Source organism: Oncorhynchus mykiss, chromosome 9 (assembly GCF_057628025.1).
Source record: "Oncorhynchus mykiss isolate SJ-2025 chromosome 9, ASM5762802v1, whole genome shotgun sequence".
Lineage (NCBI taxonomy): Eukaryota > Metazoa > Chordata > Actinopteri > Salmoniformes > Salmonidae > Oncorhynchus > Oncorhynchus mykiss.
Genome location: NC_143030.1, coordinates 53,547,591 through 53,567,795, shown reverse-complemented (window position 1 = coordinate 53,567,795; position 20,205 = coordinate 53,547,591). Strand labels below are relative to the sequence as shown.

The 20,205-nt window shown below is 42.7% G+C and overlaps 2 protein-coding genes across 3 annotated transcripts in view; both read left to right on the top strand.

Moving 5' to 3' along the window:
• LOC110532261 (partitioning defective 6 homolog beta) overlaps positions 1–5,481 on the top strand; it is a 37,658-nt gene extending 32,177 nt beyond the window's left edge. The window contains exon 4 of the mRNA XM_021615995.3: positions 1,645–5,481. Within this exon, the coding sequence (XP_021471670.1) occupies positions 1,645–2,531 (887 nt within the window). The 3' untranslated portion in view covers positions 2,532–5,481. The remainder of the gene's footprint in view (positions 1–1,644) is intronic.
• Positions 5,482–5,939: 458 nt separating this feature from the next.
• arfgef2 (ADP-ribosylation factor guanine nucleotide-exchange factor 2 (brefeldin A-inhibited)) overlaps positions 5,940–20,205 on the top strand; it is a 40,124-nt gene continuing 25,858 nt past the window's right edge. For both annotated transcript variants that reach the window (XM_090184471.1, XM_036988199.2), the window contains exons 1-3: positions 5,940–6,324; positions 18,465–18,495; positions 18,748–18,871. In XM_090184471.1, coding sequence (XP_090040597.1) covers positions 6,159–6,324; positions 18,465–18,495; positions 18,748–18,871 — 321 coding nt within the window. In that variant the 5' untranslated portion in view covers positions 5,940–6,158. The remainder of the gene's footprint in view (positions 6,325–18,464; positions 18,496–18,747; positions 18,872–20,205) is intronic.

Sequence of the window (20,205 nt, the reverse complement as noted above, 5' to 3'; positions counted from 1 at the left end):
CCGACCTCACTAACGCTCTTGTGGCTGAATGGAAGCAAGTCCCCGCAGATATGTTCCAACATTTAGTGGAAAGCCTTCCCAGAAGAGTGCTCCACTCTTGAACATTGGAACATATCTGCTCTTATACAGTAGCAGCGAAGGGGGGACCCAAAAATAATACGTATGATTTTGGAATGAGATGTTCAACAAGCAGGTGTCCACATACTTCTGGTCATGTAGCGTATTAGCTGGATGCTTCAAAAACATTGAGTCTGGATTATTGTGTGTCTTCATGTATTTTAACTCAACATACCCAGTGTGTTTTTGTGAATATTTAAACCTATAATTTGTTTTGCAGTTATTCGTCCTGGTAATAAATATGTCTCATGGGAATTGAAATGGGATACCGTTTCTCTGTACAATTGATCCTTTGTTTTTCTTGTTGATATGGGGAGGGGAGGAAGGAGTACCTGTCAGAATCTGAGTTCTGGAATCCTTATCTACAACCTGCCTAGACCCTATCCCAGATCCACACAGTCTATAGTGACAACGCAACTATCCCTGGACCATTATAGATGATGCTTACAGTATATCCACATCACCTGAGCTAACTTCAGTGTACACTACGTTACAACACCATGGGGTACTGAAACAGGTCTTTCATTCTAGGATATACAGTACCAGTCAAACGTTTGGATACACCTACTTTTTTCTACATTGAGCTGGTCCTCGGAGTGAAGTAAAAGCAGCCAACAAGTGGTCAGCAAATGTGGGAACTCCTTCAAGACTGTTGGAAAAGCATTCCAGGTGATGCTGGTTGAGAGAATGCCAAGTGTGCAAAGCTGTCATCAAGGCAAACGGTGGCTATTTTGAAAAATCTCAAATATAAAATACATGTTGATTTGTTTAACACTTTTTTTTGGGGGGGGGGGGGGTTACTTCGTGATTCCATATGTTATTTCATAGTGGTGATTATTATTATTATTATTCTACAATGTAGAAAATAGTTACAATAAAGAAAAACCCTTGCATGAGTAGGTGTGTCCAAACTTTTGACTGGTACTGTGTGTGTATATATAGCCAGCAGGAGAGAGAAAAGACAGAGCGATGATAAAGAGTGACTGGGGCACACAACACAGGAGGGAGTTAATGTTTATGATAATGTTCAGCATCTGTGTGCTGGTAGTTAACCATTAGAGCCATTGCCTGATTCTCTCTGTCCTCCCAGACCTTTGATCTAGTATAGAGTCCTGTCCCTGCTCTGAGCCATGCTCAGGTATGTCCCACAGCAGCACGGTCGCCATGAGTAAGCCTTTGAGGAATTCAGAAAGCCCTTTCATGAAATAGAGACAGGAGTCTATGCTTCCGTTTACTCCACATGAGGAATAATACCAGGGAAGGGAGGGCAGAGGGAAGCACTGAAACAAGTCTAGTGAAAGGAGGGAGTGGCTCTAAGATAAGGGAAGCATTGGGCTTAGAAACACAATCGCTTTTCCATAACTACAGTAAAGTCTGCAGTAGAATGTCAGTAATGAATTATACTTCCACCATGATAATGATTGTCAGTAAGCATTTATGGGATGATATTGGATCCTGTCTGCACTGATGTGATATTGATATGGTTGGTTCTATTACATATTATGTTTTCCCCCTCTCTTTTTGCAGAGGAAGCAGACTACTCTGCGTTTGGTACGGACTCTCTGACCCGTCCTAAGAAGACTGTCCTAGCTGCCGTGTTACTGCGGCCTGATGCCAACCGGAAGAAGCCCCCTGTGATCATTAGCCTGCCCAGGGACTTCAGGCCTGTCTCCTCCATCATCGACGTGGACATCCTCCCTGAGACACACCGCCGGGTGCGCCTCTACAAGCATGGCCAGGAGAAACCATTGGGTTTCTACATCCGCGACGGCTCCAGCGTCCGGGTCACACCCCAGGGTCTGGAGAAGGTTCCTGGGATCTTCATCTCCCGCATGGTGCCTGGGGGCCTAGCTGAGAGCACTGGCCTGCTGGCCGTCAACGACGAGGTGCTCGAGGTCAACGGCATCGAGGTTCAAGGCAAGTCTCTGGACCAGGTGACTGACATGATGATCGCCAACAGCCACAACCTCATTGTGACGGTGAAGCCAGCCAACCAGCGCAACAACATCATACGGAGCAGTGGCGGAGGGGGTGGGGGTGGGGCGGCTTCCGGAAGTTCGGGTCGCTCTTCCGACAGCGGCGCAAGTTTCTACGGCTATTTCACCCCTGGTGCTGCCATAGCGACGACCCCGGCACACATCATCCAGAACTTCCACCCAGAGGAGCTAGAAAGTGATGAGGATGATGAGGACCTGGTGATCGAGGCAGACGGGGAGGCCTTGCCCATCCCACGGGCAGCCTCGGCCAGCTGCAGCATGCCCTCCCTGCCCCGCTACGAGCCCCACCTGAACCTCCGCTCCACAGCCAACGGAGCCCTGGCCTCCAGCACCGGTTCACTGAGCACGGTCAGCACGCCCGACAGGGGCCTAGAAGGAAGGAGCCTTGAGGAGGACGGCACACTCATCACACTGTAGACACATACACTCTTCATACTTGCACAATAATTACAGCACGCACACATTCATACTTAAATAGTTTTACTCTCGCTCTTATATGCAAAAACATAGTCTTGCACATACATTCAGATACCTTCATGCATACACAAAGAACACAAACGCCAAGACCTACGCATGCGTGCCATAGTATCGCCACAGCCCTCCCTACACTGTGACCGACAGACACATTGATTACACATGGTGTTTGTGTGGAAGGGGAAACTCCTGATTCAAAACCACAAAAAGCACTTGTTTCTATTTTGGGAGGGGGAGACCGTTTCTATATTCTTCCTCTTGATGGCAGGAATGAGATGGTATTCTCGGTTGTTTTTTTTTTCAATTTTGTGAACTGTATGAAAGGACTGATTTTAATGAAAGAAGTGGGCAAATGAATGCACACATGTATGCTCTGACCTCTCCCTAGCTATTCTACCCTGGCTTGTTAGATAGAGGAGACTGTCTTGAGCTCATTTGACAATCTGCTTTTGCCTGGTCACTTTGCAAATGACAACAACCCTCTCCTAGGTGATTACAGCATGTGGGAACTGAAGTAATGGCTTCCATCCTACCTGTTACCATAGTAACCAACAAAGAGCAGAGGTCTGCAATAATACTCTAATTTTAGTCTGATGGGGAAAAAACAAATATGGGCTTCTTTGTTTGGATCCGAACAGGTTTAACCACTATTCCTATGTTTTTCCCCACAAGCTTTTAATGTTGATAATCATTAAAAACCAACTAGAAGCAATTATGTGAAGCAACTGGACTTTCGAAAATCTCTAAGTTTTAATGCTGTTTTTTTTCTCTTTTATTTCAATCAAATAATTTACTGTATGATTTTTATTTAGTGGAAAATAAGTGTACCGCAACATACAATATTGGAATTCTAAGGACCCATGGGTAAGGACCATATCTCTACATTACTGTCGTCGGTAATAATCCAGGATGTCGTTGTGTGGGGTGAGGAAGATCCATCTTTCTTGTTTTTATTTTTTATTTAACTTTTCTTTCCTCATGACAAGGGCTATTTCCCCACTTTGTCTATAAAGCGTGACAGTATGTGATTGTATATGTGATTCTCTGATTTCTCTGACCATGACTCTTCACTCATCTCAGTATGTTCCTCATGTTCTCTCTTTTTTTCATCTGTCCATGTTTTGTATGGGTGGAAGTACATGTAACCGATAGGGTGGACTTTCTTACAGTTTTCCATCTCTAAGTTCACTTCGATGTGGCCTGAATCATTCGTGTTTGAACAGTGCCCTCACTTCATATACAGTATTTGTCCCTATTTCAAAGAATGTAATACTGGTATAGATTGCACATGAATAACTGGACTGTGACTGATGTTACATAACTTAGAGCTAGGACACTAATGCCCCAAGAGAGGAGGGATGGGACTGTTGAAGAACCAAGTCGGCAGGAAGAAGTTACTATTTTGATACTCTCTCACACATCCCGACCCAGTCTCTGTGTTTGCACCTTGTGTTTGAGTAAGGTGGAGTTTGTCTAGCGCTACGCATTGAATAACTTGGATCAGGTGAGGGGAGTGCGTATTCTCACCTGTTCCTGGTCACATGTCTGTCACCTGATGTCTGTACCTGTGGTTGTTCAGGAAGGTCAACACCAGCAAGGTGATTTTAGAATGCCGGTAGCATCGATCCAACAGATTTGCCCAAAACACGAGACAGTTTCTCACCGAACCATAGCTGTGGGAAGTTGGGGTGCTGAAGGTGCTGCAGCACCCCTGCCCACAAGCTACTTCCCGCGGCTATGCACCAAACTACAAATGCTTAACGTGAAACTGATCAGGCGAGTACTGCAGAACGTCTTCATTCCGATAGATTGTAGTTCTATTCTCTGTGTGATTAGTTGCCATTGAGCTGTTGTGAAGTATATTTGGGAATTAACACTAAGGCTGTACTCAACATGTAAACAGTAATAGAAGCTAACATACTCCTTTGAGAGCAGATGGGGCACTGATGTGCATCATTTCTCATTGATTTTGGCTTTTGCTAGGGGAAACTAAATGTACTGGGAACAGTTGCCTTACTCCCCTCTAACCCCCTCTATTGAGCTGGACTGCAGTCTTGTCTTACTTGTAGAAATACCTAATGAGAATCATAAACACTGGATCTGTGATCAAACATCTGCTCAGAGCAGGTTATGTGAACTGAACTTCCACTCCCTATCATACTGACTCATTGACACTGTGAGGTACTACTCCATTCTCTGTTATGGTACACACGGTGTTGACGAGTTGATTTGCTTTGTCTCTCATTCCAAACAGTTCTGTAACATTCAAAGCATGACGAGTGACATTTTGAATGGCCGAATTTTAGAAATCTGTTTAATTTATTTTTGTTTTAACTACACAGGGCATTGGGATTGTAACCACAGCTATTTATTTTGTAATCATGTTTCAGCATAGCAATGAAGTCATATGTTTTCATTTGTGTAACTGATCCACTATGTTAATTCATGTTTGAAGTTCATGATCTCATCTATTCCTGGTAGGTACTTCTTCTTGTCCTATTAAAAGTAGTTTGATTCAAATGTTTTTCTGTACACGCAGTGTATAGGGGGGTAGATTATAACTCACTATGACAGTCCCCCCCCCCCCAATACTGCGACTTCTTTTATTCCTGGAGAAACCCTCTATTTCAGAGAATACACAACAGGCTTCGGAATTATTGTTTTGTCAGTTACTTTTTTTTAAAGATAATGAGCAAGGATCTTTTCTTGCTAGATAAATCCTAAGGTATAGATTTGTACTGAATATTTTCAGTATTTTCTTATCAATGCTATATGATGTACATTTTTATCACATTTAATGAAAATGTTTTAAAGTAGTAAAGAAATGTATGAATAGATGCACATGTATAATTATTGATTCCATGAGCTGGAAAAATAAACTAATATGTAGCAATCATTGACTATATGTTTTGTTTATTTTCTTAATTTAAAATGCTGTTTTTTGTAATAATAAAAATGTAAATATTTAATGAGCCAAAAGTAACAAAATGCTGAGAATCATATCATGTGCAAGTGCTCCCATCATATCTTGTCATGTTCCAGACTTGGGACCATTGGCTTGGGCACAGTTGAAACATAGTAGCAAAGATGCTGGTAACGCATTCAGTTGTACCAAGGACGAGGTATCAGCCTTTCCCTTTCCATCATGTTTCTATAAAACAATACTTTTTTTTTTTTTTACCTAACTAGAAAACCCCAGATATTTTTGGGCCACACTGCTGCTTTCAGAAGAATCCAAATCAATTAAACTTAATACTAACGAGTCACGTCGGGGCTAAAATATTATCTATAAGAAATATGTATAAAACCCGTATCAGCATGACGCATATAAGGTTTTGTTGGGAAACTGAAGGGATCATTCGATCCAGTGGAGGGTGCCAAAGCGTCAAAATCAGTTTAGAATCACGTGACGTGTAAACAACATGGCGACTCAGTGCTGAGGTAGCAGCCCCAACAATCTCGGTGGATTGACACACCGATAGCCTGGTTTAGTTAGCATTTCTCTCGCCTGCGTCTACGCAGGGTCAGGCCAGAGATGCCGGCCTGAGAGAGCAGCAGTTTTATCAAAAGATGCAACAGCAACAACGTCTTGCTCAACAACAACACCAGAAGCAGACGGAAAGCACAAAAACCAAGAGCATGTTTCTGTCTAGGGCGCTGGAAAAAATCCTGTCGGATAAGGAGGTGAAGCGGAGCCAGCACAGCCAGCTGCGTAAAGCATGCCAAGTGGCTCTTGGTGCGTGAGTTAAACATTTTTATTGGTGGACGTTGCATCCTTAGTGTTGTTATTTCTTCAACGTAATATTTTAGCTACATAACGTTAGACCTTCCGTGCTAACTAGTTAATTTTGTTTGTTAGCGAGCTAGCTATGGCGTTCAATGGCCTCCTGTCAAGTTAGCAAGCTTGCTAGCCAGTTCGATTAGCCAGATTGGTGGCTAGATAGCTACCAACACAACGCAGCATAATGTTCAATGCTTCCTGTCTTTGAAAACTAGTTAATGATCGTGGAGCCTTGTCATATATCTGACTGCATGTGAACACTAGGCTATTATATTCAGTCATATGCTATGTCTTCAGATTGCAATATCATCCATGTCAACTTTGACAGCTAGCTAGTTGGCTAACGACTTAGCTTGCTACCTAGCCATTGGACCAATCATTGTACAGTACGTAGCACTGTCACCTTCAGTCAGCTGGCAATTTACTTCAATCAGGATATTCTGACGTCTATTTTCCACTGAGCAGTGGAGGGATAGTTTTACACTCCCACGCATTGCTCTTGTGCTGTGTTTTTTTTAATATATATCAATACTGCTAAATGGTAAACATGTTGGAGACATGGCAGCTGTACATTTTTACTGTTAATGAATACACATGTGTATTTTACTGTAGTTGAATGTTCATTTTTACTGCTAGTTCAGAACGGCATAGTTGCTGTTGTCCAAAAAAAACACGAGGTTCTTGAGCAGGGTCTAACCCAGTGATGTGTGTAAACCCTTCATTGGTCTAATCTAGAAGAATTTCTAGCTAGATGTTTTAAGCTACCAGAAATTCCAGTTCAGTGATGGCATACTTCCGGGAACTTTGAAGCCTATTGTCTAGTCTCTCCCTCACTTATTTTGAGATGGAAATAAGAGGCAAACAAGTTTGTGCTTTGACCCGGTCCTGCACTGTACATTATTTATGATTCATGGCAGGTAGACAAGCAATGGTTTCCTATTCACCACTTAGATTCCAGGTGAACCTGCCTGCCTATCACCGCTACACTTCATTGCTGAAGTTCTTTGTTATAATGAGCATTGTTAATCTGATAACATGCTATAATAAGAATGCCACAATGAATCCTTATCCTCCTCTGACAAATATTAGCCGCTCTTTTTCACAAACTAAGTGGCCAATGGACTGTGGTTTTCCCTAGTGTGTGTAAGCACACATGCCATTGAGCAATTAGGCTAAATGTCCTTGGGGGGGTTCCACTTCCAACAGACACTCTCTGTCACCATAGTTTGTTCATTTGCACTTTACTGCGCTGTAATGTGTCCTAGGTTGTGACATTTAGACTATTGCACAAGTTGTATATCCTGATTATACTTATTTTAAAGGGGAGATGAGCGACTGGAGGTGTCCAGTGGTGCAATAATTATAATGCTGCTTCCACGGATAATGGAATGTTTTTGGATCCCAGATGAGCCTTGAGAGATTCAGGGCATTCAACCCCCCCCCCAGAGAGAGCACACAGGCACACAGTTGAGAGGAGCACAGGGTCAAGCTGCAGTTGAGACTACAACTGCTGTAGGCTATTTCCAAAGTCCATAGTCTATGCTCCCTGTTCTGCTGTTATGTATGCCTTGCCTTGAGAACAACTTTGTGTGTCAGCAGTTGCCAAGAATATCAGTATGTGGAGTCCTTGGGTATAGCAGCAGTTGGTCGTCTGGATGTGTGTGATACAGCCCTTGATCACATCTGGCCTTGTATGCTAATGCGTAGGCCTAATACATAAGCAAAATCGTGACATTGAGTGGTGCATTTAGGCCTGTTTCGACAGAGCTGTTATGAGCACAGGCCCTTGTGTCACAACTTTGGACAGATCAATGTCAAGGGGATACGATTGTGTCTGGTCATTAGCTAGAGGTTTATGGGTTTTGCGGTGGAGTGTAGGCCTACTTTAATTTCAGGTCGCATAACACCATAATATCAATTGTTTGAAGTTCGTTTGATTTGATTTTGCTAATGTAACTGTATAAATGGGTATGTTGACACTCATTTCTATGCTACTGAAATGAATTGAGTCACAGAGGAGACACTTCTGAGGGGTATAGTACAAAGCAGGAACAATGAGTTGGCTAGCTAACTTTGACAAACAAGCAGAAAGAACTGTTGATTTTTCTGGTTCGTTAGGAAACCTAAACAGGTACGTGTTTTGGTTGTTGAGTCAATTATACCATGCCTATTTCAAGCTTATCTTTCTAAAAGTTAAAATGTATTTCAGAACATGTAGGCAAGTCAGCTGGGGGAAATTCCACCATAACAGAGTGACGCTGGGACCCACTTGTTCTTTTTTCAATGTATGCCAACCAAAAACCATTAATTGGAAAGTTTTTAACAAATCATGCTCAAGTCTACTTTTAACAATTTCCACTGGACATTTTACTAAAACACATTTGCTTGAGGAACAGTGCAGGTGGAAAGTTTGGTAACAGAATGACAGTAAATATCAATGTTTTTTATGTGACCATGTTCTCCAAAAACTCTTATTTGAATCTTAATTCGGAGTAGATATGTCTGCAGAAAGAATGTGGTGTCAGCTACGATATGATCTATTTTAGTTATTGAACTACAGTAACAGAAGTGGATCAAACCCCGGTAACAGAATGTCATCATGGGTCCTTGATCTGTACTATATAGAAATGCATTCTTATGAATGTCATTCTCTTCATGGTGATTTATCCTGAATAGGTAGAACAATGTAATATCTTCCTTTACATGTTTGGGTATTATTCTACACACTGGCTATTATTCTAATAAACTCCACCCCCAAACAAGATCTGTACCATTCATAGACATCAATGTTTCACAAGTTTGCACATCACAGTACAGTCAAGGAAAGTTGAGTACAGTCCAATAGAGTATATTACATTCCACTCTACTCTTGTACAGTATTGTACAGAATCTACTGAACTATACTACTTTTCTTTACTGTACTGTGCTCTACTGCAGTGGGGTCGCAAACTGTGGGGTGGCATGAGAGGGGGGGGGGGGGGGTGTGTATGTGTCAGTGCTGTGTATAAGTTGACTGCAAACTATTTGGAATTTCCAACACATTGTTACAAGAAGTGACGCAGTCAGTCTTTTCTCAACTCTTAACCAAGAGAGACTGGCAGGTAAGGTGGCAAAATTCTGGGAACTTTCAATAAATTCCTTGTTTTCCTGAAGTCCCAGTTGGAGATTTCCCAGAATTAAGCAGCAAATCTGTAATTCTCCAACCAGGATTTCTGGAAAACCAGTGAATTTATTGGTAGTTCCTGGAATTTTGCAACCCTACTGGCATGCATGGTATTAATATTAGACCTCTGATTACAATGAAGAGCAAAAGGTGCCACTCTGTTCTGGACCAGCTGCAGTTTAACTAGGTCTTTCTTTGCAGCACTTGACCATATGACTGAACAATAATTAAGATAAACTAGAGCCTGCTGGATTTGCTTTGTGGAGTGAGGTGTAAAAAAAAAAGCAGAGCATCTCTTTATTACTGACAGACCTCTCCCCATCTTTATAACCATTGAATCTATATATTTTGACCATGACAGTTAACAGACTTCGATAACACCAAGTAATTGTGTCTTCATCTTGTTCTTCAGCCACACCATTCATGACCAGATTCTGCTGAGGTCCAGAACTCAAGGAAGGATTTTTTCCAAATACAATGCTCTTAGGTTTAGATGTTCGGGACCAGTTTATTACTGGCCACCCATTCCAAAACAGACCAACTCTTTGTTAAGGGTTTCAGTGACTTCATAAGCAGTGGTTGCTGACGCGTGTATGGCTGAATCATCAGCATACATGGACACGCATGCTTTGTTTAATGCCAATGGCAAGTCATTGGTAAAAATAGAAAAGAGTGGAGGGCCTAGAGAGCTGCCCTACGGTACACCACACTGGGGCTCCTGAGCGGCGCAGCAGTTTAAGGCACTGCTTCTGAGTGCAAGAGGCGTCACTACAGTCCCTAGTTCGAATCCAGGCTGTATCACATCCGGCCGTGATTGGGAGTCCCATAGAGCGGCGCACAATTGCCCAACGTCGTCCAGGTTTGGCTGGGGTAGGCCGTCATTGTAAATAAGAATTTGTTCTTAACTGACCTGCCCAGTTAAATAAATAAATATATATATTCCTCCTTTAAAAGTTGTGAGTATACGCCGCGGGACTTAGAGGTACCCAGCATCACGGCTTCATTGCTCCAGACCACAGCAGAGTGGAGTTAGAGCACTCATTATGCTTTTGGGTCCCAAGGTTTTTATATAACCAATCATATTGAGTGGTTCCAATGACGAATTTGACGTTATGCCACCCGTCACTGGTGACTTCCCGTCAGTTGTAAATCATGCAGTGCAGATTTTAGAGAAACAACAAATGTCGGTACATATAAGTCTTATATTCTTGTTAATATAACTGCACTGTCCAATTTATAGTCGCTATTACTGTGAAAAAATGCCATGCTATTGTTTGAGGAGAGCACCCAACAAAAGTTTTCACCGCGATAGGTTTGATAAATTCACCTCTGAAGGTGATTGTGTACTTATACTCTGATTTCCACTCATCCATTTCACCCATCCAAGGGTCCTGGAGTTAACATGAATCGTTGTGTTAGAGAAAATCATTTCTCATATCCTAAAAAGGTCCATATAGCACGCATGATCGATTTTGTATTTCCACTCGTTCAATCTGCAAAGAAAAGAATCTGTGAAAATCTAATTCAACCAGTCAAATCGCATTCGTATGTATTTCTCAGAGATCCTAGAACGTAACGAGACTTCACTATATCATTATGGGTGTAGTATATCCTATAGGACACCATATTTGGTCAGAGAGCGACACCTTCATGGCATGCCGATGACGCGGGCGGTGTTCACTTGAACGACTCTACCTTTGTCAAATAAGCACAAACAAAGCTAGCTAGATAGCCAATGAGCTTGGCTTTACGAGAGTATCCGGAAAATATGTATCGGTCGTAAAATGTACCTACTAACCTTGTACGGCAGCATGCCTTTTCGTTTTGGACAAAAATTATACGAATATTCAATTATGAAGTTATGAAAACTGGTTGTTTTGCAATGTTGAACTTATAATATGGCTACGAATACTGGAAAAGCTCAAATCAAAGTCCAAGTATACAGATTTGATGATATTCTTGCAGAAAAATGTAATATGAATGCAACGGTCTCCTTCACGATTTGCCCAAATGTACCTGGGTGACTTCACACTAAATGTCATGGAGAACGCTCATACTTCAAGTTATCCGTCTGAAACTTTGCACATACACTGCTGCCATCTTGTGGACACCATCGGAATTACAACCAGAGCGATGGCTAGAACTGGGACTTTTCTCTTCCATTTCAAAGATGGTGGTATTTAAAAAAAAATAATAATAATTTGTATTTTCTTCTACCAGATCTATTGTGTTATATTCTCCTACATTTAAATCACATTTCCACAAACTTCAAAGGGTTTCCTTTCAAATGGTACCAAGAATATGCATATCCTTTCTTCAGGGCCTGAGCTACAAGCAGTTTGATTTGGTATGTCATTTTATGCAAAAATTGAAAAAGAGAGACAAGCCATTGTGCATATTTTTTTGTCATAAAGTTCATTTACAAAAATTGCTATTTAGCATGTTTCTTTTCAGTCATATACCAGGTGTATCAAACTCCATTCTTTGAATGATACTGTGTCTGCATGTATTTATTACAAACACTTCAAGTGTTTACCACTCCTGGGATATCAATGATTACACATTGTAACTATGCAATAGACTAGAAACATGATTTAAGTAAAGGCTGGATTTTAATTCATATGTACAAGGGAAAAACAGTACATTACACTTCCTATGCATATCTAACTCCCTTCATCTGAGGTTCTCCCAGCCTTGTGGACGATTGAAACCAGAGCAGCAAAGTTTTTCACCAGAGCGGTTTAGAGCATATTACTATTTGCCTTTGAATAACCAGACCTTTATTCAAACTTGCTAAGCTGAATTCTTGACACACAACCGAAGGTGCTGCCATATCCTGCCAGCACGCCCACAAGCGAGCCATTCAGGCTCAGAATGACGCGTGGAAGAGGGCGAGGAATGAGATGGGAGTAAGAATCCAGGCTATTTGCTCTGAGACCCGACATAATAATGTAATGAAACAAGTAGGGAGCAGGTTTCGAACCCTCAACATTCTGGCCTGAAGTCCATCGACTGTGCCCAAATGTATTAATTGGGGTTGGGACCGACTGTGGCTAAAAACATTAACATTTGGAATCGCTACAACTCCCGTACGGGCTCGGGAGAGACGAAGGTTGAAAGTCATGCGTCCTCCGATACACAACCCAACCAAGCCGCACTGCTTCTTAACACAGCACGCATCCAACCCGGAAGCCAGCCGCACCAATGCGCCGGAGGAAACACCGTGCACCTGGCCACCTTGGTTAGCGCACACTGCGCCCAGCCCGCCACAGGAGTCACTGGTGCGCGATGAGACAAGGACACCCCTACCGACCAAGCCCTCCCTAACCCGGGCGACGCTAGGCCAATTGTGCGTCGCCCCACGGACCTCCCGGTCGCGGCCGGTTACGACAGAGCCTGGGAGCGAACCCAGCGACTCTGATGGCACACCTAGCTCGGCTATTAGATAATTCTTCAGTAAAGGTCGTAAAGTCTTTTGTTCAGCTAACAGCCCATCCTAGAAACATTGTTAGCAGAATTCACAACCTGCTACGCTTGTGAAAAACTAATAATAGCCCTTAACCACTGCGCCACCCAGGAGGCCCCAATATTTGGAATCTTTAACAAGTGGAAAAGGGAAAAAGTTATTATTAGTTTTTCACAAGCGTAGCAGGTTGTGAATTCTGCTAACAATGTTTCTAGGATGGGCTGTTAGCTGAACAAAAGACTTTACAACCTTTACTAAAGAATTATCTAATAGCCGAGCTAGGTGTGAACCCCCCCTTTCATCACATTCCCAGTGGGTCAGAAGTTTACATACACTCAATTAGTATTTGGTAGCATTGCCTTTAAATTGTTTAACTTGGGTAAAATGTTTCAGGTAGCCTTCCACAAGCTTCCCACAATAAGTTGGGTGTATTTTGGCCCATTCCTTCTGACAGAGCTGGTGTAACTGAGTCAGGTTTGTAGGCCTCGCTTTTTCAGTTCTGCCCACACATTTTCTATGGGATTGAGGTCAGGGCTTTGTGATGGCCACTCCAAGACTTAGTTGTCTTTTAGCCATTTTGCCACAACTTTGGAAGTATTCTTGGTATGAGTTATCCATTTGGAAGACACATTTGCGACCAAGCTTAAACTTACTGACTGATGTCTTGAGATGTTGCTTCAATATATCTACGTAATTTTCCTTCTCATGATGACATTTATTTTGAAGTGCACCAGGCCCTCCTGCAGCAAAGCACCCCCACAACATGATGCTTCCACCCCAGTGCTTCACGGTTGGGATGGCGTTCTTCAGCTTACAAGCCTCCAAACATAACTATGGTCATTATGGCCAAACAGTTCTATTTTTGATTCATCAGACCAGAGGACATTGCTCCAAAAAGTACAATCTTTGTTCCCATGTGCAGTTGCAAACCATAGTCTGACTTTTTTATGGTGGTTTTGAAGCAGTAGATTCTTCCTTGCTGAGTGGCCTTTCAGGTTCTGTTGATATCGGACTCGTTTTACTGTGGATATAGATACTTTTGTACCTTTCTTCCAGCATCTTCACAAGGTCCTTTGCTGTTGTTCTGGGATTGATTTGCACTTTTCACACCAAAGTACGTTCATCAATAGGAGACAGAAGGCGTCTCCTTCCTGAGCGGTATAATGTCTGTGTGGTCCCATGGTGTTTATACTTGCGTACTATTGTTTGTACAGATGAACGTTGTACCTTCAGACATTTGGAAATTGCTTCCAATGATGATCCAGGCTTGTGGAGGTATGTAATTTGTTTTTCTGATGTCTGGCTGATTTCTTTAGATTTTCCCATGATGTCAAGCAAAGAGGCACCGAGTTTGAAGGTAGACCGTGAAATACATCCACAGGTACACCTCCAATTGACTCAAATGATGACAGTTAGCCTATCAGAAGCTTCTAAAGCCATGACATCATTTTCTGGAATTTCCCAAGCTGTTTAAAGGCACAGTCAACTTAGTGTATGTAAACTTCTGAACCACTGGAATTGTGATACAGTGAATTATAAGTGAAAGATGATGGAAATCAAATTTCAACCCATGGAGGTCTGGATTTGGAGTCACACTCAACATTAAAGTGGAAAACCACACTACAGGCTGATCCAACTTTGATGTAATGTCCTTAAAACAAGTCAATGAGGCTCAGTAGTGTGTGTGGCCTCCACGTGCCTGTATGACCTCCCTACAACGCCTGGGCATGCTCCTGATGAGGTGGCGGATGGTCTCCTGAGGGATCTCCTCCCAGACCTGGACGAAAGCATCAGCCAACTCCTGGACAGTCTGTGGTGCAACGTGGCGTTGGTGGATGGAGAGAGACATGATTTCCCAGATGTGCTCAATTGGATTCAGGTCTGGGGAACGGGCGGGCCAGTCCATAGCATCAATGCCTTCCTCTTGCAGGAACTGCTGACACACTCCAGCCACATGAGGTCTAGCATTGTCTTGCATTAGGAGGAACCCAGGGCCAACCGCACCAGAATATGGTCTCACAAGGGGTCTGAGGATCTCATCTCGGTACCTAATGGCAGTCAGGCTACCTCTGGCGAGCACATGGAGGGCTGTGCGGCCCCCCAAAGAAATGCCACCCCACACCATGACTGACCCACCGCCAAACCGGTCATGCTGGAGGATGTTGCAGGCAGCAGAACGTTCTCCACGGCGTCTCCAGACTCTGTCACGTCTGTCACATGTGCTCAGTGTGAACCTGCTTTCATCTGTGAAGAGCACAGGGCGCCAGTGGCGAATTTGCCAATCTTGGTGTTCTCTGGCAAATGCCAAACGTTCTGCACGGTGTTGGGCTGTAAGCACAACCCCCACCTGTGGACGTCGGGCCCTCATACCACCCTCATGGAGTCTGTTTCTGACCGTTTGAGCAGACATGCACATTTGTGGCCTGCTGGAGGTCATTTTGCAGGGCTCTGGCAGTGCTCCTCCTTGCACAAAGGCGGAGGTAGCGGTCCTGCTGCTGGGTTGTTGCCCTCCTACGGCCTCCTCCACGTCTCCTGATGTACTGGCCTGTCTCCTGGTAGCGCCTCCATGCTCTGGACACTACGCTGACAGACACAGCAAACCTTCTTGCCACAGCTCGCATTGATGTGCCATCCTGGATGAGCTGCACTACCTGAGCCACTTGTGTGGGTTGTAGACTCTGTCTCATGCTACCACTAGAGTGAAAGCACCGCCAGCATTCAAAAGTGACCAAAACATCAGCCAGGAAGCATAGGAACCGAGAAGTGGTCTGTGGTCACCACCTGCAGAACCACTCCTTTATTGGGGTTGTCTTGCTAATTGCCTATAATTTCCACCTGTTGTCTATTCTATTTGCACAACAGCATGTGAAATTTATTGTCAATCAGTGTTGCTTCCTAAGTGGACAGTTTGATTTCACAGAAGTGTGATTGACTTGGAATTACATTGTGTTGTTTAAGTGTTCCCTTTATTATTTTAAGTAGTGTATATATAAATAAATAAACATTTCTTACCGAGCCTTTCCATAAGTCAACGCAAGTTTCTTCAGCTGTCTTTTGACTGTAAATAGAGCGATGTTGATGTTGTGTCGTGATGCCAGCAGATTCCAGATGGCCTTTGCCGATCGCTCATCATCTTCATTCATCAGTGAGTCGATGGAAATGCAATGTAAAAATGTGCAGCGTACAGTAAAGACCAGCAGTCAATTTATTTAAGCATTATTTTTAGCATTATTAGGCCTACTTTACAGTATTGTCACCTACTGTACCTGTTCATTTTCCTCTGCTTTCAGGTTTGGCATAAAACAGGCATCTGATGATGGTGTTTGCGAAAAGCACTGTCCGTGACCAAAATCCCCAAGTCTACCAGTATTTTTGAAATGTCTCCAGTAGATTTTCCATTCCTCCTGAATGCACTAATCTGCTCACTTAATAAATGAATAGAGATCCTGGTCATGGTGCTACAGTACATTGTTACAGCATAATCAAAGTGAGGACAATCGGCCATCTGCTGTATGCTTATAGCCTATTGTAACCTGAAAGTCACAGCTTGCCTCACCTCGCCCAAAACTCCACCCTTAGCACAGTAACCATTCAAAAACGAGCTGTTTATCTAAAAACAAAAATGACATTGCGACCAGAGAACAGACGAAATGGACATCGTTTTCATCAAGCCAGCTATAAGCAAGTGATGTCTGCTAAATAATCAAGTTAGGTTTCTCCAGAAATAAAGAATTCTAAATAACAAACTGGCTTTATTTACAAATTAGTGAGTCTCACCCCATGTTCAAGAATTGCCTTTTTCTCGCACTCTAGGTTAAATGAAAACGAAATCTCCAAATCATTGTTACTTTTTAAACAAGAAATATTATTATTAATTAATTTAGAATTATAAAAAAAACTTAGATATAACAGCCTCTTAGATATTCTAAATTAATTAATAATAATCATAATCGCTTTGTTTAAAAAGTAACAATATTTGAGATTTCGTTTTCATTTAACCTAGAGTGAGCGTGAAAGGTAATTCTTGAACTTTGTAAATAAAGCCGCCAATCATTTTATTTAGAGGATTGGATGCCTCTTTTAGATATTAACTTAGAAACCTCCAATCCTCTAAATGTAATTATTGGCAGAGTTGAAAAAAATATTTGTAGATTTACTGTAGGCCTACCATAGGCGAAATGAGCCTCACTAGTGTTGAGTAATGTGCTGTTAAAAGTGGTGTAGGTCTTATTTATTTAAAAAGCATTTAAGTTAGAAGCAATAGAATTTGAAGCAATAAGATTTTGGCGTAATTTCGTTCTGCTCCGAGACAAGCATTGGGACTGGTCTTGATAAATCAATGAGATTTTTATTTTCACTGAATCTCCGTTTGGGTATTGGATAGACTAGAATTAGAAAATTAGGGTGCAGAAATGTTATGCTCTTAGTGTAACCTTTATTTAACTAGTCACCTGTGATAGACACCACTGTCCTCAACGGTACTCCCATCAGATTGTCTTTGTCATGGTAACAACGTAGGTTACGCTGTTACTCCTTGCAGTTCCAGACAGGGCAGGTCACGGGGAAGATTGAAACAACAAACAGCAGAAGTTTAGACAGCCACAAGCCCGGGACAATCCGCGGTCCCACGCGGTCCCAGACACAATGGCTAACTGAGTCGCGAGGTGTGTTCAAGCTAGTAACTTCTGGCATTGAATAGCCTTAATTTCTCAGAACAAGAATAGACTGAGTTTCAGGAGGAAGGTCTTTGTTTCTGGCCATTTTGAGCCTGTAATCGAACCCACAAATACTGGTGCTCCAGATACTCAACTAGTCTGAAGGCCAGTTTTATTGCTTCCTTAATCAGGACAACAGTTTTCAGCTGTGCTAACATAATTGCAAAAGGGTTTTCTAATGATCAATTAGCCTTTTTAAAATTATAAACTTGTATTAGCTAACAGAATGTGCCATTGGAACACAGGAGTGATAATGGGCCTCTGTACGCCTATGTAGATATTCCATAAAAAAATCTGCCGTTTCCAGCTACAATAGTCATTTACAACATTAACACTGTCTATACTGTATTTCTGATCAAGTTTGTTATTTTAATGAACAATTTTTAAAACATTTCTTTCAAAAACGGTGATATTTCTAAGTGACCCCAAACTTTTAAACGGTAGTGTATATACACTGGCGTACCCCACCAGAACCCAGAATATAAACCCGGTTTACGCCAATGTTTGTAAACATTGTAATTGTAAACAATAAAAACATCAAAATATGCCTTAAACTATCATTTTGATATCTTGGATGGTCCGTCCTTGCATCCAGAGCTCTGTCTATCAATTTGAGGGGTTACATTTCTCCAGGCCCATCCCTCAGCATTTTACTTCAACTGAAGCAGGGTGCACTTTGTCTAACGGCTGGTTGTCACTTTTTAAGGTAAATGTTCGGACAACACTAATCTTGTTCCTTTTGTCTTCACAGATGAAATTAAAATCGAGCTTGAGAAGCAAAAGTAAGTTCCAACCCCTTTTCCTCTTTTGTATTTGTATTTCAGGGGCAGGCGATTGGTTTGAAACACCTATTAAGCAGTCACCACTGTTATTAGTGCTTATTATGTTTGTAATGTCCTGAGGCCTGCATGATTTAATCTGTTTTACATTAACATTTTAGTCATTTTGCAGACTTTCTTATCCAGAGCAACTTAAAGTGCATAAATATTAAGGCTTTAGTTCCTGTTGTCATTTATCTTTCCTTTGGCCTACAGAGATGGCACAGTGGTCCCGCCCCGAGCAAACTACATTGAGGCTGACAAATATGTGCTTCCTTTTGAGCTTGCCTGTCAATCTAAGTCCCCACGCATTGTCAGCACCTCGTTGGACTGCTTACAGGTATGTAGTGATGGGGGAAGAAGTTACATTGGGGTATTCTTTTGGATGATACAGTACTTCGAAAAGTATTCAGATCCCTTGTTAGGCCTTATTCTAAAATTGATATTGATATTTCCCCCTCCCTCAATCTACACACAATACCCCATAATGACAAAGCAAAAACAGGTTTTCAGATGTTTTTTGCTAATTTATTTTTAAAAAATACTGAAATATCACACAGTATTCAGACTTTGTTGAAGCACCTTTGGCAGCGATTCCAGCCTCGAGTCTTTTTGGTTGTTACGCTACAAGCTTGGCACACCTGTCTTTTTTTAGTTTTGTTTTTTGAATTTTACCCCTTTTTCTCCCCAATTTCGTGGTAGCTACTATCTTGTCTCATCGCTACAACTCCCGTACGGGCTCGAGAGAGACTAAGGTTTAAAGTCATGCGTCCTCCGATACACAACCCAACCAAGCCACACTGCTTCTTAACACAGCGCGCATCCAACCCGGAAGCCAGCCGCACCAATGTGTCGGAGGAAACACCATGCAACTGGCAACCTTGGTTAGCGCGCACTGCCCGCTACAGGAGTCACTGGTGCGCGATGAGACAAGGACATCCCTTCCTGCCAAACCCTCCCTAACCCGGACGACGCTAGGCCAATTGTGCGTCGCCCCACGGACCTCCCGGTCGCGGCCGGTTATGACTAGAGCCTGGGCGCGAACCCAGAGTCTCTGATGGCACAGCGCCCTTAACCACTGCGCCACCCGGGAGTTCCAGGCACACCTGTCTTTGGGGAGTTTCTCCCATTCTTCTCTGCACATCCTCTCAAGCTATGTCAGGATGGATGGGGAGAGTTGCTGCACAGCTATTTTCAGGTCTCTCCAGAGATGTTCGATCGGGTTCAAATCAAATCAAATGTATTTATATAGCCCTTCGTACATCAGCTGATATCTCAAAGTGCTGTACAGAAACCCAGCCTAAAACCCCAAACAGCAAGCAATGCAGGTGTAGAAGCACGGTGGCTAGGAAAAACTCCCTAGAAAGGCCAAAACCTAGGAAGAAACCTAGAGAGGAACCAGGCTATGTGGGGTGGCCAGTCCTCTTCTGGCTGTGCTGGGTGGAGATTATAACAGAACATGGCCAAGATGTTCAAATGTTCATAAATGACCAGCATGGTCGAATAATAATAAGGCAGAACAGTTGAAACTGGAGCAGCAGCACGGTCAGGTGGACTGGGGACAGCAAGGAGTCATCATGTCAGGTAGTCCTGGGGCATGGTCCTAGGGCTCAGGTCCTCCGAGAGAGAGAAAGAAAGAGTGAAGGAGAGAATTAGAGAACGCACACTTAGATT